At 42.1% G+C, this 25,440-nt stretch overlaps 1 protein-coding gene across 3 annotated transcripts in view; it reads right to left on the bottom strand.

The window, feature by feature from the left end:
• The window catches only part of mypn (myopalladin), a 295,631-nt gene that overhangs the window by 119,062 nt on the left and 151,129 nt on the right, over positions 1–25,440 (bottom strand). For all 3 annotated transcript variants that reach the window (XM_060841844.1, XM_060841842.1, XM_060841843.1), the window contains exons 7-9: positions 14,728–14,869; positions 11,533–11,556; positions 1,245–1,361 (exon numbers count right to left, since the gene is read on the bottom strand). In XM_060841844.1, coding sequence (XP_060697827.1) covers positions 1,245–1,361; positions 11,533–11,556; positions 14,728–14,869 — 283 coding nt within the window. The remainder of the gene's footprint in view (positions 1–1,244; positions 1,362–11,532; positions 11,557–14,727; positions 14,870–25,440) is intronic.

Below are 25,440 nucleotides of genomic sequence, written 5' to 3' on the forward strand. Positions count from 1 at the left end.
GCGTTCGGTATGCTTTCCTTTATTGGTCAGAGTATTGAGTACAGGAGTTGGGAGGTCATGTTGCGGCTGTACAGGACATTGGTTAGACCACTGTTGGAATATTGTGTGCAATTCTGGTCTCCTTCTTATCGGAAAGATGTTGTGAAACTTGAAAGGGTTCAGAAAAGATTTACAAGGATTTTGCCAGAGTTGGAGGATTTGAGCTATAGGGAGAAGCTGAACAGGCTGGGGCTGTTTTCCCTGGAGCGTTGGAGGCTGAGGGATGACTTTATAGAGGTTTACAAGTCATCTTCCCCCTAACTTCAATATATCAGGATGGTTCAGTTAGCCAAAATCATATACTCAAAGTAACAATGAAACCCCAAGAAATTATTAATAATGGAGTCAAACTGACACTGATCAGAAAATCATCTGAAACTCCTGTGAAGGTACCTTCATGCCAAAATTAAAATAGGAAAATCAAAATTGCTTGCAGCAGTTATTTAATCTCATAGAACAACGTTCATTTTATCAATTTTCTGATTCACATATTTTTGTTCTATTTTGTCAGATAGTTATTTAATCCTACAAAACTGCTGCTAATTCCATACAACTGTTGCTTTATCCTGCAAAACTGTATTCCCGTGAAACTAATGTTTTATCCAGTGATAATGCTCCTAATCCTGTGCAAATGGTGTTATCCTGAAAATATGCTGCAAATCCAGTGAGTCTATTATATAATCCCAAGAGACAGTTATGTAATCCCAAGAAACTGCTATCTAATCCCAAGAGACTGTTGTTTTTTTCTTATCAGACTGCTGCCTAATTCTATGGAGCTGCTTTTGGGTCCTATGACACTGCCGCTTAATAATGGAATCACAATAGCAAAGAAGATGACTAATTGGTCCATCAAGTCCTGTCAAGCAGCAATCTAAATCCCTGGGTCTGCTGCTTAAATCCTGTAAAACAGACATTTAATCCAGATATTGGTGCTGAATCCATGATACTGCTTCTTAACCCTATGAAATTGTTGCATTATCCCAAGAGATGGCACAATCCTGAAGTATTGCAGTTTAATCGCTTAAAACTGCTCACTTGACACTACTGCCTCATTACAGGAAAGTGGTGTTTAATCTGGGGAATTTGCTATATGTTCCCTGGTCCTGTGGATCTGCTGTACGTTTGGAATAATAATCTGCTTCAGTGAAAAAAAAATCAACCTCATAACATACCATTGCAATGTTGAAGGAATAATGATAACTCACCGTGGACTGTGAGTTGAGCAGAACTCGACATTGTGCCATACTTGTTGCTAGCTGTACAAGTGAACATCCCAGAGTCTTCAGAGAAAGCTTCAGCAATTACCAGGGTGCAGATCTCTTCTGAAACGATTCAAGTAGATTACTGATACTTATAGACAATCCTCAAGTATCGTTCATATTGTAACATGTCACAGTGATTTAATGATTTATTTTTCTAGTAACCAGACTAAAATTAACTGTGCTTGCTTTTATACCATGGATGGCACAGTGGCTCAGTGATTAGCATTACTGCCTCACATCACCAGGGACCCAGGTTCAATTCCAGCCTCAGACGACTATCTATGTGGAGTTTGCACACTTTCCCTGTGTCTACGTGGGTTTGCTCTGGTGTCCCCCCACAGTCCAAAGATGTGCAGGTTCAGTGAATTGACCATGCTAAATTGCCTATAGAGTTCAGGGATGTTTAGGTTAGGTGCATTAGGCAGGGGGATATATAAGGTGGGGGAATGGGTCTGGGTGGATTACTCTTCAAGGGGTTGGTGTGGACTTGTTGGGCCAAATAGCCTGTTTCCACATTGTAGGGATTCTATGATCTATGAAATAAAAATACAGGCTATGGTCAGTACATATCATTTCAGTTCAAGTCCCATCAAACTTTTAAATAACTAACCTTGAGGCTCATAATACATAAATGGGAGCATTCTCTAAATGGTGAAAAAAAGAGTGACTAAAGACCTGAAAAATCTCTGAAATTTACAAAAATAGACCAAGTAGTTTAATGGAATGTTGACATTTACCTCAGGAGGGTTGAAACACAGTGCTCTTGGCAGATCACATCTTGAATACCGTGTTTAAGTTTTGATTTGGAGATGCTGGTGTTGGAGTGGGTGTACAAAGTTAAAAATCACACAACAGCAGGTTATAGTCCAACAGGTTTATTTAGAAGCACTATTTTTCATACACAGCCACCTGATGGAGGAGCAGCTTTCCAAAAGCTAGTGCTTTCAAATAAACCTGTTGGACTATGACCTGGTGGTGTGTGATTTTTAACTGTGTTTAAGTTTGGGCACTAAATCTCAGAAAAGATACGCTGAATGATTTACTCCAAGATTTACGACAATGCTAAAATGGCTGAAAGCTAAATTATGAGGTAACTTGTGGTTTTCGTTTTCTACAGTACAAAAGATTGACCAGTGATCTGCTCTAAATATTTCAAACATTGAAATGGAAAATAAATGCAGGAAAATAATACTTCTTTTGGTGGGAAGATTAATAACAAAGAAGTTAACATGCCTGTTTATTGAGGTAACCCAGATTTTGAATCCCAGTGTTGCATCTACTTGTTTCTTCAATAAACGGCTGCAGGACTAATTAATGATTTGAGGTAATATAGTTGAATTCTTCAACTTAAAATAATTACAAGCTCCTTTTGTACAGTAAGCTAACCATGGAGTCTGAGGTAAAAGCTCCAAACATTGACTAGTGCCCTAAGAATCACTGGCTGTCCATGCATTGACACAGTGAGAACAGCCACTTGGCAACAGGGTTGACAGCAAAAACACCAATTTACAACATCACTCAGCTGCTTCATGTGCGGTGCTTGTGTCAGGACAATAGGGACATTTTGACCTGGAGAAATTTCATCAGGCATCCAAATATTTCCTTTGTAACATGTAACATTTGGATCTCTTTCATCACCAACTACAAGTTATCTGCAAAGAATATGCAGTTTCATAAGACTCATAGCATATTTGTAGATTTTAATCTGAAATAACAGGGTAAATTTATGAGGCATAGTTTGCCGTATAGAGCCTCGGTTGATTGGAGCTTAGGTGTAGAGGACAATGCTTTGATTAATTGGTCATTAATTACAATAAACAAGTATATGTAGGACTTGTTTCTTTTTAAACAGTTCCCATCATCGAGGATAACTCGCTTTCACTCCAGGTCAATAGTTTCTGAAAGGACCAAGTGTGTTCAATGTCTGACCTCCGTGTCAAAGTGCCAGTAACATGACACACTAACCTCACCACCTAAGGTGCCCATCTGCAGCTTCTTTTCCACAAATGGGAACTTTCCCCCACTGAACCTATTATAGGTCAGCTGAGGAAATAAAACCTCAGAGAAACTGGTTCTGATGAAAGGTGACAGATGAGCCTCTTGCTGAGATATTTGTATCATCGATAGTCACAGGTGAGGTGCCGGAAGACATGGAGGTTGGCAAACGTGGTGCCACTGTTTAAGAATGGCAGTAAAGACAAGCTAGGGAACTATAGACCAGTGAGCCTGACCTCAGTGGTGGGCAAATTGTTGGAGGGAATCCTGAGGGACAGGATGTATATGTATTTGGAAAGGCAAGGACTGATTAGGGATAGTCAACATGGCTTTGTGCTTGGAAATCATGTCTCACAAACTTGATTGAGTTTTTTTAAAGAAGTAACAAAGAAGATTGATGAGAGCAGAGCAGAAGATGTGATCGATATGGAGTTCAGTAAGGCGTTCGACAAGGTTCCCCACGGGAGACTGATTAGCATGGAATACAGGGAGAACTAGCCATTTGGGTACAGAACTGGCTCAAAGGTAGAGGGTGGTGGTGGAGGGTTGTTTTTCAAACTGGAGGCCTGTGACCAGTGGAGTGCCACAAGGATCGGTGCTGGGTCCTCTAACTTTTGTCATTTACATAAATTATTTGGATGCGAGCATAAGAGGTACAGTTAGTAAGTTTGCAGTAGACACCAAAATTGGAGGTGTAGTGGACAGCGAAGAGGGTTACCTCAGATTACAACAGGATCTGGACCAGATGGGCCAATGGGCTGAGAAGTGGCAGATGGAGTTTAATTCAGATAAATGCGAGGTGCTGCATTTTGGGGAAGCAAATCTTAGCAGGACTTACACACTTAATGGTAAGGTACTAGGGAGTGTTGCTGAACAAAGAGACCTTGGAGTGCAGGTTCATAGCTCCTTGAAAGTGGAGTCGCAGTTAAAAGGATAATGAAGAAGGCGTTGGGTATGCTTTGCTTTATTGGTCAGAGTATTGAGTACAGGAACTGGGAGGTCATGTTGTGGCCGTACAGGACATTGGTTAGGCCATTGTTTGAATATTGTGTGCAATTCTGGTCTCCTTCCTATCGGAAAGATGTTGTGAAACTTGAAAGAGTTCAGAAAAGATTTACAAGGATTTTGCCAGAGTTGGAGGATTTGAGCTATAGGAAGAGGCTGAACAGGCTGGGGCTATTTTTCCTGAAGCGTTGGAGGCGGAGAGGTGACCTTATAGAGGCTTACAAAATTATGAAGGGCATGGATAGAATAAATAGACAAAGTCTTATCACTGGCGCCAGAGAGTCCAGAACTAGAGGGGATAGGTTTAGGGTGAGAGGGGAAAGATACAAAAGAGACAACTTTTTCACATAGAGGGTGGTACGTGTATGGAATGAGCTGCCAGAGGATGTGGTGGAGGCAGGGGCAATTGCAACATTTAAGAGGCATTTAGATGGTTATATGAATATGAAGGGTTTGGAGGGATATGGGCCTGGTGCTGGCAGGTGGGACTAGATTAGGTTGGGGTATCTGGTTGACATGGACAGGTTGGACCGAAGACTCTGTTTCCATGCTTTACATCTCTATGACTCTATATGACATGTCTGAATTTTTAAAGCCACCGGGACTAGGTTCAATGGTGTGGCTGTTTCAGCCAGCCTGTCCAGCACCCTGACTCCACCCCTACTATGGGCCACTTTCGTGGAGGTGGGATCAGGAGCACAGCACGTTGCTGATCAGCCTCAGTTAAAGCCTACAGAGGGCAATTTTCCAGTCAGTCCTCAGGTTCCTGCTGATTTTGGGGGCTGGTTCAGGAGCCCAGACATGATATTCCAGTATTAGGCTGGGCTGTCATGCTCAAAATAGGAGGAGAAACTCTCCCTGCCTATGTGGCTGCAAGACCATCAATACATCCCCCTATTTAGGGGTTCCTCCACTCTCTCTCCCTGCATGAGGAAAGGAGTAGGAAAAGGGGTCCAAATCTTCTCTACTTTCCCTTCTCTGTCTTGCAGTAATCTGGCTGTGAACAAAAACTTTGTAAATTAAAGTTGAAAAGTTTGCAGGTGGGGTGTGGCATCTCTGTCTTCAATCCTGCTCTCTCTTATTTATTCTCAACCATCAAAGTCTTCTGCATGTTTCAAGCTGGACAGTCTCTCATTGGCTCTCCAGCTTTAGAAGCTCCCCACCCCATCCTGGCTGTCTGTTAAATATGCTCCCTTTGAAAATTAGAATGAGTGACTGCTTCCTCAAGACATGAGAAAAACATTTGGAAACAGTTTGATTTCCATGTTCTGCCTTTGGGAGGAAATTTCTGTTCATTACCCATTGTCTCTACAAACTGCTTTTCAGACTGGAAGCCTGTGACCAGTGGAGTGCCACAAGGATCGGTGCTGGGTCCACTACTTTTCATCATTTATATAATTGATTTGGATTTGAACATAAGAGGTACAGTTAATATGTTTGCAGGTGACACCAAAATTGGAGGTGCAGTGGATAGTGAAGAAGGTTACCTCACAGTATAACAGGATCTTGATCAGATGGGCCGATGGGCTGAGGAGTGGCAGATGGAGTGTAATTTAGATAATTGGAGGTGCTCCATTTTAGAAAAGCAAATCAGGGCAGGACCTACACACTTAATGGTAAGGTCCTGAGGAGTGTTGCTGAACGAAGAGATCTTGAAGTGCAGGTTCATAGTTCACTGAAAGTAAATAGGATATGAAGAAACCATTTGGTATGCTTTCCTTCATTGGGCAGAGCATTGAGTATAGGAATTGGGAGGTCATGTTGAGGTTGCACAGGACATTGGTTAGGCTACTATTGGAACACTATGTGCAATTCAGGTCTCCCTGCTATAAGAAAGACGTTGTGAAACTTGAAAAGGTTCAGAAAAGATTTACAAGGATATTGCCTGGGTTGGAGGCTGTATGTGAAAGGGCGAGGCTTAATCAGCTGGGGCTATTTTCCTTGGAGCTTTGGAGACTGAGGAGTGACTTTATAGAGGTTTACAAAATCATGAGGGGCATGGATAGGGTAAATAGACAAAGTCTTTTCCTGGGTGGAGGAGTCTAGAATCAGAGGGCATAGGTTTAGAGTGAGAGGGGAAAGATTTGAAAGGAACTTAACAGGTAACTTTTTCCCACAGAGGGTGTTGCATGTGTGGAATTATAACATTTAAAGGCATCTGGATGGGGATATGAGTAGAAAGGGTTTGGAGGGCTATGGGTCAAATGGGACTAGATTTATCTTGGATATCTGGTCAGCATGGACAAGATGGACCGAAGGATCTGCTTCAGTGCTGTGCATCTCTATGGCTCTCAATGCTGCCAGACCTGAGTATTTCAAGCATTTTCCTGTTTTTGTTTCAGAGAAACCTCATTTGGTCAAGCCATTGCAATATCAGATGCAGTCACTTTATCGGGCAGAAAGCTGTAATTGTAATACAAGAAATTTGATTCTGAACCAACATCTGACTTTTGTTCAAGATTGACTAATTGAGACATTTCATCAATTCTCTGCAGTTTTTTCAGAAATCAATTGTAACATTGACGTCAGTGAATTGGATGTTCCTAAAAAAAGCCAGAGTTTCAGTAAAATAAATGTGGTTCAAAATGTCGAAATATTAAATAAATAATATCAAAAATTTATATTAATTCATTAAAATTGAGTCCCCATGCTAACACTCAAAATAAGCATTAACACTTTCAAATTCATTAGACATATTTCTTTCCTTAAACAATATATTAACGAAAGTCAGTCAGTAGAATTGCTTGTTGTTAAATGCTGATTATGGGAAAATCAGAAAGGAGTGAACTCCCTTGAAAATGTCAGGTTAAGTTTGTACTGTAGGTTCTAGTTATGATACATTAAAGCTGCAGATAGTTCATTGTGGGAAACAGCTCAGAAGACCCAAATTATAGTCTGAGATAGAGCCTGAGGCCAGGTCTTTCCATATGTTTTTGTGCCATCTGAGATTCAAACCCTACTCTTCCATGAAGATTTCAAGAACCTTCAAAAATTGCAATTAAGACTGGAATTCTGAAGTTCTTGTCTCCATTTCGAACAGATCCTATTTCTGCTGGGAACAGGAGGAGAAATGGAGCAGGGTATGATTCCCGCAAGGAGGAAATCCAAATTCAGCAAAACTATATGAATCAATACTAAGTTAAAACAGGCTTCCTTTTCATCGGAGCAAAAGCCTTATCCTGCTTGCACTTTCTTTTAGAGAAGACTTAAGTGCTTATGAAGGATATACAAATGTCAAGCTGTCAAATTATTTGAATAGCCTTCCATTTAAAAATTGAAAATAAAATCATGCCTGCCTGTGTCTGAGAGTTGGAAGAGTATGAGCTAACTGTTTCAGTAGCTCTAAGCCTGATTATTATAGAATTACTGCTATTCCTACCTATCATTATCACAGTGGGGAGCTGCAAGTTCACAGACTGACATTTCAAAGAGGTTATTCATAGATTAATTCATGTTTGAAATGGTGTTATGAATACAACTATTTGTCTTTATAATGGAATAACTACTTAAGGGTTTTTTAAAAATCATTGAATGCATTTTGAGATTTTTTTGAACAGTGAAGTCTGTGACAGATATTTAGAACTTCATTTTGTTGAATCTCAATATCGTTCCTGAGGTTTGTCCATGGTGGATTTTGCACGAGTTGCCGTGGAGGATGGGTGATATTCAGGGGAATGAGGGATAAGGTACAGAAGGTTACTCTCCTGGATGACTGTAACAATAACAAAATTAAGATGCCCATTTCCATCTAGGACAAAGTCAAGAGTTTACTGCCTCTACTTGGCTTCTGCATTTGCTCACAGCTGATATGCCTCAACAAAAGAACGAAAAACTCTTTCCTTTTCATCGCTAAGGCAGCAGCCGTTATTATTGCAGCATTTTTTCAGTATTACCAAGATTTTGAACCAACCTCTTAAAGTACTGTTTCATTCTTGTTTTCACTTATGAAAGCGGTAGGGGGAGGTTGAATAGGCTGGGGCTGTTTTCCTTGGAGCATCAGAGGCTGAGGGCTGACCTATATGGAGGTTTATAAAATCATGAGAGGCATGATAGGGTAAATGGACAAGCTTGTTTCCCTGGGTGGGGGAATCCAGAATTAAAGATCATGGGTTTAGTGTGACAATGGAAAAATTCAAAAGGGGCCTAAGAGACATTTTTACGCAGAGGGTGGCATGTGTATGGAATGAAGGAGGAAGTGCTGGAGACTGGTACAATTACAACATTTAAAAGGCATCTGGATGGGTATATGAATAGGAAGGAGTTAGAGAGATATGGGCCAAGTGCTGGCAAATGGGACTAGATTAGTTTAGGATATCTAGTTGGCATGGATGAGTTGGACTGAAAAGTCCTCTAAGTCCTTATCCCACAGGCTGTGTAATGTGTCATGGCTAAGATCTTGTTTGATTTTATAAAACAAAATACTTTGCTTGAAATTGTGTCCATAAGTATTTCTAACCATGGAAACAAAATACATCCTGCAATGATCACAGATTGCAACTATTCAAAACCTTTGAGCCAACTGGAAACTTAAGTACATGTCAGCAACTCAAAATCTCACAAATAAATAAATGTTTTGTTTTTTAAAATGAGGTCCTTTCTGGCAGTACTGCAAACAACTGACCTGGCAATAGATTTTCTGTCCTAACAGTGACTACTGGTCTCCTGCTTTTCCTTCTTAGTTGCTGCCATCACAAGTTGATTAATGAGCATCTTGGTTATCCTTACCTCTAACCCCCTCTGCTGTGCAAGATACACCACTACATCATTCCAACAGGAGGATTCCTGGCATCTTTGCTGTGAGTACTAAAGAGCACCTCCAGGCCAGTGTAGGATACCAGTGAAGCACATCGTCATGCATTTCAACCAGAGTCTAAAGGCTATCAGTACTGTTGTAATGATGAGCTCCTTTGTGTAGATACATGGAGAGGCTGCTTGTCAAGGTTATTGGTAAGAATGTGCCCAGGTTAGGTTTGGAGGTGAGGAACTACCTTGATAATCAGCACATGGAGACATCTTTCTAACAACTGCAGCATTTACCAGCTGCCTATGTAGTAGGCACGGCACATTCATTCAACCAAATGGCCATGTCAGGAGCTGTGGATGCAACCAGCCAAGCAGGTGGACAACTGTCTGTCAGGGGTCTCAGTACATCAGGCACTGGCCCACTCCAGTCATGATCAGTCATCCTTTTGGGACACTCACCATCAGGGAATCTGTCCAACTGCTGTCTGGAGGGTGTGGCTGATGGTCAATTGATTACAGCCAGCAGCAGTGCATGGACACATATTGTCAGTCTGGAGCTGCAAAACCAGGGTTGGTGTCTGGTCAGAGGTCTAAGGCAAATGCAATCTGTCGTTCATTAAGGAGGATGGAGGGGGCCAGTGGGTGGACATCACTGTCAAAAGGGACAGATAGTCAAGGCTGGAGGATGGTAGGGGGAGGGAAAGAGGCATCAAGGTGCAGAGATGGCATCAAGGACAGTGATGGGAAAACATGATATTTGGGGGTATTCCAAACAACATCACAAGACAAGGCATGCTATGGGAGGGGGGTTTATTGGCAGTGATTACTACCATGCCTCTACAGGGGGAGCATCGAGCAGCGGGGTGGACAATCATTAAGGTGTAATGTCAGAGCTCAGACAGCAAAGAAGACAGTGAGAAGTGAAGTTCAATATGGTGGGTCTCCACATTGGGGATGGGTAGAAATGGCCTGCTTTGATAGAGAGAGGTAATTGTGGAAGCTCTGGGTGGGCACCTGATGACCAGGCAAGGCCTAGTACTGACGGCGTATCCTGTGAGCTGCCTTCCTTGCCATCACATGCCAATCTCCAAATGCAAAATGCTTGGTTTGGTCTGGGTGCAGAGGTGTGGGTTCCTTCAGTATAATCCAGACAGAGTATTTTGTAATAACCTGGTGTGAGAACAAGGCTATGTGATAGGTTTTGAGGAACAAGGGGAAGGGGAGCAACCAATGAGATAGGTGCTGAGAAACTAGGGGAATGGGAGCAGGCATTTTATAGGCACTGAAAACTAGGGGAAACAAAAGCAAGCTAGGTGTTGAGGAACTGAGGGAAATGAGAGTAGGCGATATGATAGGTGCTGAGGATCTAGGTAATGGGACCAGTTATCTAAGAAGAAAATTGAGAGCGTTGAGCTGGAGGAAGGTCTCTTAATCATTGGATAGCTTGGCTGCATCAGGCACCACAGGTTGCCAGGATCTGATTGACACCCAGTTCCAGTAGATGAGAAGACCATCATAGACTCTCAGGTCAAGATTTCAGCATGAAGGAAATACACGTCCTCACCTATCTGCCTGTTGCAGATGTATTGCATTATGGGTCTGAACTGCAGTTTCTTTTTGTTGGCTGTCAATAAAATCTCATGTTTGGACTTAACTGAATGCTTGTTGGTATGTGATGCTCTCCTGCAGCACAATGACAAGATGTGGATTTCCAATGGGCATTGGGGAAAGAGAAGTAGGGACTACTACTATGTAATACTATGATTAAACTTAGAGGGTTTTCAGATGGGATGCATCTAAGGACAGGCAAAGTGTGTGACCTGATGATTAAACAGTGACTAGGGTGAGAGAAGGTGAAGGGAGTGTCAGCCATGCTGGCTATGTGCCATGGACATGGTGACTTTGTGGTTGCTGTAACATTACACTGTCGGTAAGGGACAATACCAGGTTGCCAATACTCATCTCTGTGTGCGCAGTGACCTCTCAATAAATTTTTAATAAAATACCGAACTAAAGGTGGTTTGTGGTAATTTTCATAATAGTTGCTAATGTATACAAAGGGAGTTCAAATTGGAACATTACAAAATTTACTGACCACACATCCTCACCAATTCTCATACAAATGACTTCACAAATGAAGCTTCCGTGTCCAACCTCCTGGTCAACAAATTCACTTCTGATCAAGGGGATTCTTGCTCCATTACTAAATTGCTAAGTTTGGATTTAGGCTGCAGCTACAATAGAATGGCAGTATCACGGAGCATAGTACACCTTTAATAACCTCACAATGTTAATGTGCTCTTGAATACTGTTGCAGCTTGACAGATAGCACATTATCTGACTGCATGTTTACAAAGGCTGAGGCTTGCTATGAGACTCAAGAAAAAAGAGGCAGAGTAAACATTTGCATTTCCCCTTAAAAAAGTCTGTAAAACCTCTCCTAATGGTTGGCCTTGCAGAAGGGGATGAGAAAGACTCAACCACTCACCTGAATCACTCATTGACCGTGGCTCTAAATAAACATCAGGAGAAACAGGAAAGGAAAATGGAAGAAAAAAGTAAAGTTCATTAGGATATTTTAATTTGGAGAACATTTACAAAAAGTTGAGTTGCATTTGATAACAGTCCAACTCTACAACTGAAACTGAACTGATAGCACATTGCAACAGTTTCAAGGCAAGAATTTTAAGATATAACTTCAAATCTTAGCTTGACAAATTAAATGCAATTGTTAAGAATGAAATACAAAGCTATGAATAATAGTGAACATGAAATTAACAGACTGTTGTTTAAAAAGAACTCATTTAGTTCACTAAAGTTCTCTAGTGAAGAAAATATCTAGTTCTTTCTTCGGTTAATCTCTGAGAGATTCTGGACCTGGTGCAATGTGGTCGATTGTTAACTGCCTCTAAAGTGACAGTGCAAGCTATCCAGTTCAGTCAAACCATTCCAAATAGGTCAAAGGATAATAAAACTGGGCAGATTAATCAATATTGATGTAAATACTGGATGCAAAGACACACCCTCCCTGGTTAATTCTGAAAAAGTCTTCCTCACCAACTGCTATTATATACTAAAATTGGGAGAGACGGCTCACAGGCTATTGACACAATGACCTGATGTAGTCATGCTCTTAGAATCATACCTCAGAGCCAATGTTCCAGATTCTATGAGCACCATTCCTGGGTATGTTCTACTTTCCAGGCAGGACAGACCTACTATGAGATGGTGGCAGAGAAGGATTCACCAGCTTCTCTGCTCCACCCATTTTTCTCTTTTTCATTTCCTCCCTCCTTCTCTTGGCCTCAACACCCAACTTCCAATTCCCAGCCTCCAAACCGGCTGCAGCGGAGATGCCGACAACTGTGTGGAGCATGGCAGTAACGGCCTGGTGTGGGAGCGAGGATAACAGCCCATTGCGGTGTGTGAAGGCAGGAAGCGATCAGACCACTTGGAGGCCCCTTGCATTGGTCTAATGCGGACAGCCTTTGAAGAGACATGATATTTGTTTTTTTTTTACTTTGCTTCTTGTTTTTCTGACTTGTGGTCATACTGTGGTCAGCTTTATTGTAACTTTTTTTCTTCATTTCTCCATGTAACTCAGGATTGTACCTAGGTACCTTAGATGGTGCTGCAAGTGCTGACTTATAAACTTTTCCCTGTACTCATTTGAAAACATGTGACAATAAAAAGATGGCTTAGTAAATTTGCGGATGACATCAAGGTCGGTGGAATTGTGGATAGTGACGAAGGATGTTGAAGGTTACAGAGGGACATAGATAGGCTGCAGAGCTGGGCTGAGGGGTGGCAAATAGAGTTTAATGCAGAAAAGTGAGAGGTGATTCACTTTGGAAGAAGCAACAGGAATAAAGATTACTGGGCTAATGGTAAGATTCTTGGTAGTGTAGACGAGCAGAAAGATCTCGGTGTCCATGTACATAGATAGATGTCTGAAAGTTGCCAGGTTGATAGGGTTAATAAGAAGGCATATAGTGTGTTTGCATTTATTGGTAAAGGAATTGAGTTTCGGAGCCTGAGGGATTTGAGGCTGTTTTCATTAGAGAGAAGAAGGTTGAGAGGTGACTTAATTGAGACATACAAGATAATCAGAGGGTTAGATAGGGTGGACAGTGAGAATGTTTTTTCTCAGATGGTGATGGCTAGCATGAGGGGACATAGCTTTAAATTGTGGGGTGATAGATGTACGACAGATGTCAGAGGTAGTTTCTTTACTCCGAGAGTAGTAGGGGCGTGAAATACACTCCCTGCAACAGTAATCGACTTTCTAACTTTAAGGGCAATGAAATGATCATTGAATAAACAAATGGATGAAAATGGAATTGTGTCAGTTAGATGTGCTTCAGATTGGTACCACAGGTCAGCGTAACATCGAGGGCTGAAGGGCCTGTACTGTGCTGTAATGTTCTATGTTCTCAGGTTAATTTGGTTCAATTCAAAGGCAGCTGCCCAGTGGTATAGTCAAGAGAAGTTATTTTGTGAGTCTTTGACATTGATTCTGTATTACAGAAGTTATCAGGTCAAACACAGACTAAGAATCATCCTATCTGCCATCTGAGACTAGCAAGGGTACACCAGTTGGGGAGACTTCAAAACTCCATCCCAAGTGTGGCTCCGTAGCATCACTGTTCACTAAGCTAGCTGACACCTGAAGGACATAGCTGTCAGTCTGGGCCTGCATCAGGCAGTGAAAAAAAAACATGAAGGAAATATATGTTTTCACCTATCTGCCTGCTGCAGATGTATCCATCATTGACAGATATGATACGCGTAGTCATCACATAATGGTGGTGGAGACTCAGCTCCATTTACATACTGAGGACACCCTATATTTTGCTGTATGACTAGTCGCATGCTAAATTGGGCAGGGTTAGCAGTTCTAAAGAGGGGAGCCATGAGGTGAAATTGATCATCAGAAGCAGAATAATAAGACATATCTAACCTCATAGCATTGTATAGCCCTCTTTTTACCATTACTAGTGCAGAAGATAAGAACATAGAACATAGAAAAATATAGCACAGTACAGGCCCTTTGGCCCTCGATGTTGCGTCGATCCAAGCCCACCGAACCTACACTAGCCCACTATCCTCCATATGCCTATCCAATGCCCGTTTAAATGCCCATAAAGAGGGAGAGTCCACCACTGCTACAGGTAGGGCATTCCATGAACTCACGACTCGCTGAGAAAATAATCTACCCCTAACATCTGTCCTATACCTACCACCCCTTAATTTAAAGCTATGCCCCCTTGTAATAACTGACTCCATACATGGAAAAAGGTTCTCATTGTCAAGGTTGATTCATCCATCTTAGCTTCTCCTCAAGTGCCTAGTATTATAGGTGCCAACCTTCAGCCAATATGATTGGCTCTACATTGGCCGAGCACAAAAAAACACAAAGACTAGGGGTGCTGACAACATCTCCCTGTCATGCTGAAGGTTTATGCCTTACTTGTTGTGCCACAAGTAAAGCTTTTCCAACACAGAGACAACACTGGCATTGACCTGTCAATGTGGAACAGTGCCCACAAATATTTCTTGCCTACAAAAGGAAATTAATCTCCACCTGTTGAACTTTCTATACAGACTTCCAATAATTGCAATTCCAGAATACATATATGAGATTTACTGTGTTAATTAGTCACCTATGTAATAACAAACTTACTTTTCTGCAGGATTCGAAAATCTGGAGAGTCTTCTATTAAGGTTTCCTCCCTGTACCATTCCATTTTGGGGAATGGTGATCCTTTAATTCGGCATTCCAACACAACCAGCTGCCCCTCTTTAGCTGTCACATCTTGCAGCGGCTGCAAATTGTGGACATGTTAATTCAAAGCATTGTTTCTTCCCTTCAGCTAAGTACTTATATCCTTGTTTTATAAAGGAGTATAAAAAGTACTTTACATTTTTTAGTTCATAGAGTACTGTTTGAATTTTGTAAGTATAAACATTTGTTATTGTTCACAAAGCACTGACATGTGGAAGAGATAAATGTACTAAAAAAATCTAATTTTTTAAGTAAACACATGGAATGGATGGAGGAATCATTACTATCACCTTGTACTATCTATGTAAAGACATAGATAAATACACTGAGAAATAGCAACATCCTTGTACTTTAAGATTTTCATCAAATTGCCGACAAGCTCAAAGTTTGCATAAAGATTTGTAGATCGGGTGCCAGTTGTCATAGTTATGAGTATGTCTGCCAAACTGGGAAGTTGATTTTCAGATATTTAGGTGACACCTTCAGTTCTTTGGAGCCTCCCGTGAAGTGCTGCTGTGCTATGTCTTCTGGAATTTATTTGGTTCAATTCCTGCTGCTCCCTGTTGCCGGTTCCAGTAGTTCATTGTAGTGGCTGGTATATTGTGTCTAGGTAATTTACAAGATTCCATGCAAAGACTGCATGAACCACTACATAGGACAAACGTCAGACAACTAACAATCCGCATCCACAAACACCAACTTGCCACTAAATGCCATGACCAGTTATCCCTTGGATCCATACACACAGAGGACAAAGACCACAAATTACATTGGGACAATGCTCATTAGACAAGCTAAACAGAGGACAGCCAGAGAATTTCTAAAAGCATGGCACTCATCCACAGATCCTATCAACAAACACATAGACCTAGATCCAATCTACGGCCATGACGACAAACTACCAGAACTGGCAACCAGAAGCAACAGGAACGGAACCAAATTAATTGCAGAACACAGAAGTACTTCACAGGAGGCTCCAGAGCACTGAAGATGTCATCTAGCCTGGGGGGCTGAAACATCTACAAATCAACTGCCTAGAAGCCGTTTTTGTTTTCAGATACAATTTGCCCTGGATAGACATTCAGTTTCATGGTACAAAGAATCAACTCGTGAAACTACAGCACATTTTACTGATTTGACCGCACAAAATCAAAGCTTCTGGAAAAGACATAACTTCAGGGTGAGTCATGAAATTCTCAAATGGCCAGTGAAAGTGAAATCAAAGCAATTCCAAATATTGGGAAGGCAGTTTTGAACACATATCAACTTCTATAAAAGTTTTTTCAATGTGTATTGTTGGATTAGTTTCACTCATTGATTTCAGAAGATGTTTTAACTGAAATTGCAAGTTAAGTGTCAAGATGGAAGTAGGTTCCTCATTCAAAGTCACAAAAGCAGAAGTTTCTGGAAAAGCTCAGCAGCATCTCTGAAGAGAAATTAGAGTTAATGCTTCGGGTCTGGTAACCCTTCCTCAGAACAGAGTTCTGATGCTGCCAGACCTGCTGAGCTTTTCCAGCAAATTCTGTTTTTGTTTCTGATTTACAGCATTCACAGTTCTTATGATTTTTATTCCTCAAAGTGGTTATTTTATTTGACAGTGTAGTGGGCCGGACCATAAGGAAGACAAAAGATTAATCTTTTATCTCTTCCTCCTCTTTTCTGTACATGAGAACAATAAGTTAAGTTTGAGCATAAAACATTTAGAAGGTTCCTCTTTCACAGCAGTCAGAGAAAGCCTATTAAAATTTGATGCCATGACATTATTGCTTGCAGCTATAACAGAAAGTATCAAGAAGTACATCAACAATGATGACAGAACAGCCCACTTTCAACATTTACTCCCTTTAATGTGGCAGCAGCATCTACATCAATGCACTGCAGCAACTCACCAAGTCTCCTCTGACTTCCAAACCATGTTCCTTATCACCCAGAAAGGCGACAGCAGCAGATACATGGGAGCTCCACTATCTCCATGTTTCCCTCCAATCCACACACCATCTGCATCTATATTCAGTGGCTAGGCCAAAATCCTTCTACTCTCTTGCTAACAGCACTAAGGCGCACGAAAACCAAATGGTTTGTAGCAGTTTGAAAAAATGGATCAACACAATCTTTTCAGAGAAAAGGGATGAGCAATTAATGCTGGTTTTGCCACCGATGCTGTCATCCCAAGGAGTTATAATAAAAGAAAACTCCCCATGCAAATCTGTGTGATTTGATTTGGAGATGCCGGTGTTGGACTGGGGTGTACAAAGTTAAAAGTGTTATTTTTAACTGTGTTATTTGAATTAGTTACATGAAACTAAGCTTTTGTTGGGAAAGCCAATGTTTACTTTTTAATTCAAAAAGCAATAGTATTAATTTGCATAGTTTCTGCTGCTATAGAGATCACTTTTTCTTCATGTTAAGGTTTCTTTTACTCCAAATTTTCGACTTGTTATTGCACACAGAGACTTTCCCGCTCCTCTGATGCTGCCTGATGTGCTGTGTTTTTCCAGCACCTCACTTTTCGAAATCTGACTCTCCAGCGTCTGCAGTACTCACTTTCTCCTCATAAGACGACATAGGAACAGATGCCTTTGTCACTTATGACATAAATTATACAAGCAGGGTGGTCATGTTGAAGATATACAGAACTCTAGGTGGGCACAGCTGAAGTACTGTCAGCAGTTCTGGTCCCCACACTACAGGAATGATATAATTGCACTGGAGGAGTGCAGGGGAGATTCACCAGGATGTTGCCTGAGACAGAGCATTTCAGTGATAATCAGAGGCTGGATAAGTTTGGGTTGTTTTCTTTGGAGCAGAAGAGGTTGAGCGAGGCCCGATAGAGTTGTACAAGATTATGAGGGGCATAAACAGAGTGAATAGAAAGAAGCTGCTCCCAAAAGGATCAAGGATTTGGGGACACACATTTAAAGTGAAAGGCAGGATGTTTATCGGGGAATTTGATGAAAGAAATATTCACCCAGTGGATGGCAGGGTCTGTCACACACTGCCTGGAAGGGGAGAAAGTGAGGACTGAAGATGCTGGAGAGTTGGAGTTGATAAAGCGTGGTGTGGGAAAAGGCACAGCAGGTCAGGCAGCATCTGAGGAGCAAGAGAGTCGATGTTTTGGGCAGGATAATCTCACAAACCTGAAAAAGTACTTCGATGAGCACTCGTGTATCATAACATTCAAGGGTGCAAGCCTAGTGGGAAAGTAGGACTAGTATAGGTAATAGTATATTATTTGGCAGCACAGACTTGATGGGCCAAAGGGCTTCTTGTACTGTATGATTCTGCAAATGTTAGAGGAGAGCTGCCTTTGGTTCCTCTGTTTTACTGGCAAGCAGGAATTTCTCCAACCTGATCACTCCCATTACTGAACTGTGTCAGGCATGACTCGATCGGTTATATGCCTCAGCTCTGACTTCACTGAGAATCCTTACAGTGTGGAAGCAGGTGATTCGGCCCAAGAAGTCCATACCAATCCTCTGAAGAGACACAGGCCCAGCCTCTTATACCATCCCTGTAACCCTGAATTTCCCATAGCTAATGCACCTAACCTACACATTCCTGAACACTATGGGTAATCTAGCATAGCCAATCCACCAAACCTGCATATTTTTGGACTGCGGGAAGAAACCAGAGCACCTGGAGAAAACCCAAACATACATGATAAGAATGTGCAAACTCCACACAGTCACTCAAGGTGGAATTGAACCCAGGTCTTTGGCACTGTGAGACAGCCGTGCTAACCACTGAGCAACTGTGCCACTCTTAAAGGTTACAAGGTACTGGGTCCAAGTCCCACTCCAGGGCTTGAGCTGCTCTTTTGGATGAGACATTAGACTCTAGCTTCACCTACTTGCTTAGGTGAATGTAAAACCTTCCGTGTTACTATTTCCATGCAGTTGGGAGAGCATTCCCAGTGTCTTGGCCATGATTTTATCCTTAAACAATATCACAAAAAAAAGATGTACCTCATTGGCAGTACAGTATCTTGAGACATTCAGTGATCATAGAAAGCTCTATATGAATGCAAGTCTTTACATCATTACATTCTGGAGCATACCATTTGCGGTTATTATTGAATTATGTATGATCAAAGTTCAGAAAGTGAAAGAAGGCCTAATTGTATGCATTGTGATATTACAGTCACCACATCAATTTCCTTAATCTTACACAAAGTTGATTAATAAACATTATAGAACGATTAAACAAACATCAATTTTTTAGTTTTCATCTGACATCATGAAAAATATAATTCTCAAACAGTTTGCATTCTATTCAGTATCGCTCTTTGAATGTGAAACATGTGAGCAGGCTTAGGCTAATTAGCTCCTCAAACCTGGCCATTTTGCCATTTAATTAAATCATGACTGATCTCTAGCTGTCTTTGCTCCATATCCCTTGATAACCTTACCAAACAAGAATCAGACTTTCCCAACATTTTACATGAAAAAATGCTGTTGTGATTCTGTTCACCGAGCTGGGAATTTGTGTTGCAAACGTTTCGTCCCCTGTCTAGGTGACATCCTTAGTGCTTGGGAGCGTCCTGTGAAGTGCTTCTGTGATGTTTCCTCCGACATTTATAGTGGTTTGTCTCTGCTGCTTCCGGTTGTCAGTTCCAGCTGTCCGTTGCAGTGGCCGGTATATTGGGTTCAGGTCGATGTGTTTGTTGATAGAATCTGTGGATGAGTGTCATGCCTCTAGGAATTCCCCAGCTGTTCTCTGTTTGGCTTGTCCTATAATAGTAGTGTTGTCCCAGTCGAATTCATGTTGCTTGTCATCTGCGTGTGTGGCTACTAAGGATAGCTGGTCATGTTGTTTTGTGGCTAGTTGGTGTTCATGGATGCGGATCGTTAGCTGTCTTCCTGTTTGTCCTATGTAGTGTTGTGTGCAGTCCTTGCATGGGACTTTGTACACTACGTTGGTTTTGCTCATGCTGGGTATCGGGTCCTTCGTTCTGGTGAGTTGTTGTCTGAGAGTGGCTGTTGGTTTGTGTGCTGTTATGAGTCCGAGTGGTCGCAGTAGTCTGGCTGTCAGTTCGGAAATGCTCCGAGGAGTACTGAGGATGTCACCTAGACAGGGGACGAAACGTTTGCAACACAAATTCCCAGCTCGGCGAACAGAACCACAACAACGAGCACCTGAGCTACAAATCTTCTCCCAAACTTTGAATGAAAAGGAGCTTCTTGATATCTCTTCTAGATGACCTCACTCAAGTATTAAGTGTCACCTTGCTTTGAATTACTCCACCAAAGGAAATATCTACCCTATGAAACCTTTTATTTTATACTTTTTAACTACATCATAGCAAAACCTTCTCAATGCAAGCAATATTCCAGTAACTGGTCTTCCAATTTGACCTTTAAAGCTCTTGTTTATTTTGGTGAACATGTTTTGTACTCCCTCCAAGTTCAATGTATCAATACATGGGATAGGCAGAATGGCGTTGTCTTTTCCTTATTATTCATTCATAGACTTGGGAATTGCCGACTGGCCGGCATTTACTGTCCAACCCTAGTTGGACTTGAGAAGGTGGTGGTGCCTTCTTGAACTATGCAAACCATGTGCTGTGGGTTGACCCACAATGCCATGAGGGAGGGAATTCTAGGATTTGGACTCAGAGCCACTGAATGAACAGCAATATATTTCCAAGTCCAGATGGTGAATGGCTTGGAGTTCAACATGCGTGTGATGGTGTTCTCATGTATCAGCTGTCCCTTTCCTTCTAGATGGAAGTGGTCGTGGGTTTGGAAAGTGCTCCCTGAGGGTCTTTGGTTAATTTCTGCAATGTATCTTGTACATAGTACGCACTGGTGCTACTGGACATTAATGGTGGAGTTTTGTGGATGTGTGCCAATCAAGCGGGCTGCTTTGTCCTGTATGACGTTTAGCTCCTTGAATATTTTTGGAGCTGCACCTATCCAGACAAGTGGGAGTATCCCATCATAATCCCGACTTGTGCATTGTAGATGAAGGACAAGCTTTGGAAGTCAAGAGGTGAATTACTAGCTACAGTATTCCTAGCTTCTGACTTGTGCTTGTAAATATTGTGTTTATTTGGCTCAGGTTGAGTTTTTGGTCAGTGGTAACCCTAAGGATATTGATGGTGAAGGATTCACCATGGTAACATCATTGAATGTCAAGAGGCTGAGATTAGGTTGTTTCTCACTGGTGATTGTCATTGCCTGACATTTGTGAGGTACAAAAGTTATTTGCCACTTGTCAGCCCAAGCCTGGATGTTGTCCATATCTTGTTACATTTGAACATGTTTCAATATCTGAGGAGTCACGAATGGTGCTGAACACAATGCAATCATTAGTGAATATCCTCTCCATGACCTTATCATGGAGAAAAATTAATTGATGAAGCAGCTGAAGATCATAGAATCACAGAATCCCTACAGAGTGGAGGCAGGCCATTCAGTCCATCAAATCCACACCAACCCTCCAAACAACATTTCACCCAGACTCACCCCCACAGCCTATCCCTGTAATCCTGTATACCCCACGGCTAATCCACGTAACTTAAACATCCCTGAACACTATGGGTAATTTAGCATGGCCAGTCCTGCACATATTTGGATAGTGGGAAGAAACTAGAGCATCTGGAGGAAACCGACACAGACACAGAGAAAATGTGCAAACTCCATGCAGACAGTCACACAAGTCTGGAATTGAACCTGGTTCCGTGGTGCTGTGAGGCAGAAGTGCTAACCATTGAGCCACAGTGGCGCAAGATGGTTAGGCCTAAGACACTACCCTGAGGAGCTTCTGCAGAGCTGTTCTGGAGCTGAGATGACTGAGCTCCAACAATCACAGTCATCTTTCCAGGTGCCAGTTGTGACTCTAACCAGTGGAGAGTTTGCCCTGGATACCCAATGATCCCAGTTTTGACTCATAATTCAGAGACCCAGATAATGCTCTAAGGACCTGTGATTGAATCCCGATACAGCACATGGCAGAATTTGAATTAAATAAATATCTGAAATGAAAAGACTAATGATTTAATATGGTTTAATGATGATCATCATTAAATTAATACCTTTTATGGAAGGAAATTGCTGTCCTTATCTGTGCTACATGTGACTCCAGACGTTTAACTGGCTTCTGAAATGGCCTAGCAAGCCACACCACAGTTAAATGAAACCAGACAGATCATGTGGAGTTGGCTAAGGTACCGGAGATGACAACAGAAAATTCAGCACTGTTGACATTCCTTGCTCATATCGGAAGGCTAAACGTGTGTCCCACAGACTGACACACTTATGGAATCATATTGTATACACTATATATGAGACAATACAGTCACCATCCCTGAAGTAGAGGCACTGCGGTATGCACTCAGGTCGGAGCTGCCTGGGAGTCCTCAATATTGACTCTGAACCACTTGCAATCTCATAGCAATGGGACAAATATGGGCAAGGAAACCTCCTGCTTCTTATCATATGCAGATTTCCTGGCCCTTCAGCTGATGAATCAGTACTTCTCCATGTTAAAACCACAAGGTTGAGACACTGAGGGTACAGAATGTACTCTGGGTCTTCAATGTCCAGCACTACTGGTCAAGCTGGTTGGGTCCTAAAGGTCATATCCTCTAGTCTGGTTCTATGGCATGTGGTAAGGGAACCAACAAGAGGGAATAAAATACTTGACATTACCAATACTTCAGCTGCAACGCATATGCCTATGAGAGTGTCAGTAAGAGTGACCACTGCAGTCCTGTTGGAGACCACCTTACTTCATATAGAATACCTTATGTCATATTGTGTGGTAAAACATCGCTGTGACAAATTGGATAGACTTCAAACAGATCTAGCAACTCCAGACCGGGCAAACATGAGATGCTGTGGGCCATGAGTAGCAGCAAGGTCATATTCGAACACAATTGACAACCTTATGGCACAATATATCTCACACGCTACCTATCAAGCCAGGGATCACACCTGGTTCAATGGAGAGCGCAGGAGGGCATGGTAGAACTAGCACCAAGTATACCTAAAAATGAGGTGAACTGGGATGAAGCTATCTAACAGGACTACTTGTGTGCTAAGCAGCATTAGCAGCAAGTGATGGCCAAAGCTAAGTGAATCCACAACCAATGGACCAGACAAAAACTCTCCAGTCCAGTAGCATTCAGTCATAAATGGTGGTAGACAATTAAACAACTCACTGACTCCATAAGCCCAGCCCATCAGTGGGAAAAACAAAGCTGAAGTATTTGCCTTCAGCCAGGAGTGGTTGATCCATCTCAGCTCCACCAGAGGACCCCAGCATCACAGATACCTTTATCAGTAAAGTGAAGGAAGAGGTCATCAACAGTGTTATCAAATAGCACTTGCTCAGCAATAATCTGCTTACTGAGAGGGGCACTTTGCTGTTGACCTCATTACAGCCATGGTTCAAAGATAATGGTGGCTCAATGGTTAGCACTGCTGCCTCACAGCACCAGGGCCCGGGTTCGATTCCAGTCTTGGGTGACTGTCTTGGGAGTTTGCACATTCTCCCCAAGTCTGAGTGGATTTCCTCTGGGCTTCATAACAAGAGAAATTGAGTATAGAAGCAAAGAAGTCCTTCTGCAGCTGTACAGGTGAGACTGAACCTGGAATATTATGCACAGTTTTGGTCTCCAAATTTGAGGAAAGACATTTTGGCTATTGAGGCAGCGTAGGTTCATGAGGTCAATTCCCGGAATGGCGGGACTCTCTTACGCTGAAAGCTTGGAGCGACTGGACTTGTATAGGCTTGAGTTTAGAAGGCTGAGAGGGGATCTGATTGAGATGTATAAGATTATTAAAGGATTGAACACTCTGGAGGCAGGAGGTATGTTTCCGCTGATGGGTGAGTCCCGAACCAGAGGACACAGTTTAAAAATAAGAGGTAGGCCACTTAGAACAGAGTTGAGGAGAAACTACTTCACCCAGAGAGTGGTGGGTGTATGGAATGCTCTGCCCCAGAAGGCTGTGGAGGCCAAGTCTCTGGATACTTTCAAGAAAGAGTTGGATAGAGCTCTTAAGGATAGTGGAATCAAGGGTTATGAGGATAAGGCAGGAACAGGATATTGATTGAGGATGATCAGCCATGATCGCAATGAATGGTGGTGCTGGCTCGAAGGGCAGAATGGCCTACTCCTGCACCTATTGTCTATTGCTATGGTTTCCTCCCACAATCTAAAGATGTGCAGGTTAGGTGAATTGGCCATGCTAAATTATCCACAGTGTTCAGAGATATGTAGGTTGATTGCATTAGTCAAAGGTTAAAAGTAGGGGAATTGATCTGAATGGGTTATTCTTTGGAAAGTCAGTGTGGATTTGTTAGGCCAAAGGGCCTGTTTCTACACTTTCGGGATCCTATTAAACAAACAGTTGAATTCCATAGGGGAAGTGAGAGTGAGGCCCTTGGCATAAAGCTGTAATTACCAGACTATGACATCAGGAATCCTAACCGGAGTCAATGGGAATGGGGGAAAAGCTCTTCACTGGCTGTAATCATACCTAGTGCATAGGAAGATGAGTGTGCTGGTTTGACATCAGTCAGCCCAGCTCCAGGACATCTCTGCAGAAGTTCCTCAGGGCCTAGGCCCAACCACCTTCAGCTGCTTCATCAATGACTTTCCCTCCATTATAAGGTCAGAAGTGGGGATGTTCACTGATGATGGTACGATGGTCAGCACCCTTTGCAACTCATTAGATACTGAAGCAGTACATGTCTAAAATGCAGCAAGACCTTGTCAACATTGAGGTTTGGGCTGAAAAGTGACAACTAAAATTCATGACTCACAAATGCCAAGCAACGGCCATCTCCAACAGGAGAAAATCTAACCATTTCTCCTTAGCATTCAATGGCATTACCAACATTAATTCCCCCACTATAAACATCTTGGGAGTTGCCAAGGGCCAGAAACTGAAGTGGATGAGCCATTAAAAAAAAATCAGAGATTAGGAATTACTCCAGTGAGTAATTCATCTCCTGACTCCCCAAAGCCCGTCCATCGTCTCTAAGGAACAAGCCAGAAGTGTGATAGAATGCTCTCCACTTGCTGCGATGGGGGCAGCTCTAACAACATTGAAGAAGCTGAACTCCATTCAGAACAAAACAGCCCACAAACATTTACTCTCTTCACCACTGGTGTTCAGTAGCTTCAGTGTGTACCTTCTGCAAGATGCACTGCAGGGATTCACTCAAGTTCCTTAGACGGCACCTTCCAAACTCATGACACAACCATTTAGAAGGGCAAGAGCTTTAGAAATATGGGAACACCACCACCTGAAAGTTTCCGAGCAATCATTCATCTTTAAAATATATCACCGTTGCTTCAGTTTTGCTGGGTCAAAACCTCGGAACTCTCTCTTTAACAGCACTTTGGATCTACCTTTGGCATACATGAACAATAGCAGTTCAAGAAGGCAGCTCACCACCAGTTTCTCAATGGTTACTCAGATGTGTGACAAACATTGGCCTAACCAGTGACAACACATCGCTCGAGCGAATAATAAACAAATTTTTCTTGGGATATGACTGTAGAGAACTGAGCGTGGTACTCCAGATAGAATTCTGACCAATCTGTCTGACCGATGCTCCCTACTTTTGATCCTTTGAGATAGAAGCTGAAAATGTGTT

The sequence above is a fragment of the Hemiscyllium ocellatum genome, chromosome 22 (genome assembly GCF_020745735.1).
Source record: "Hemiscyllium ocellatum isolate sHemOce1 chromosome 22, sHemOce1.pat.X.cur, whole genome shotgun sequence".
Lineage (NCBI taxonomy): Eukaryota > Metazoa > Chordata > Chondrichthyes > Orectolobiformes > Hemiscylliidae > Hemiscyllium > Hemiscyllium ocellatum.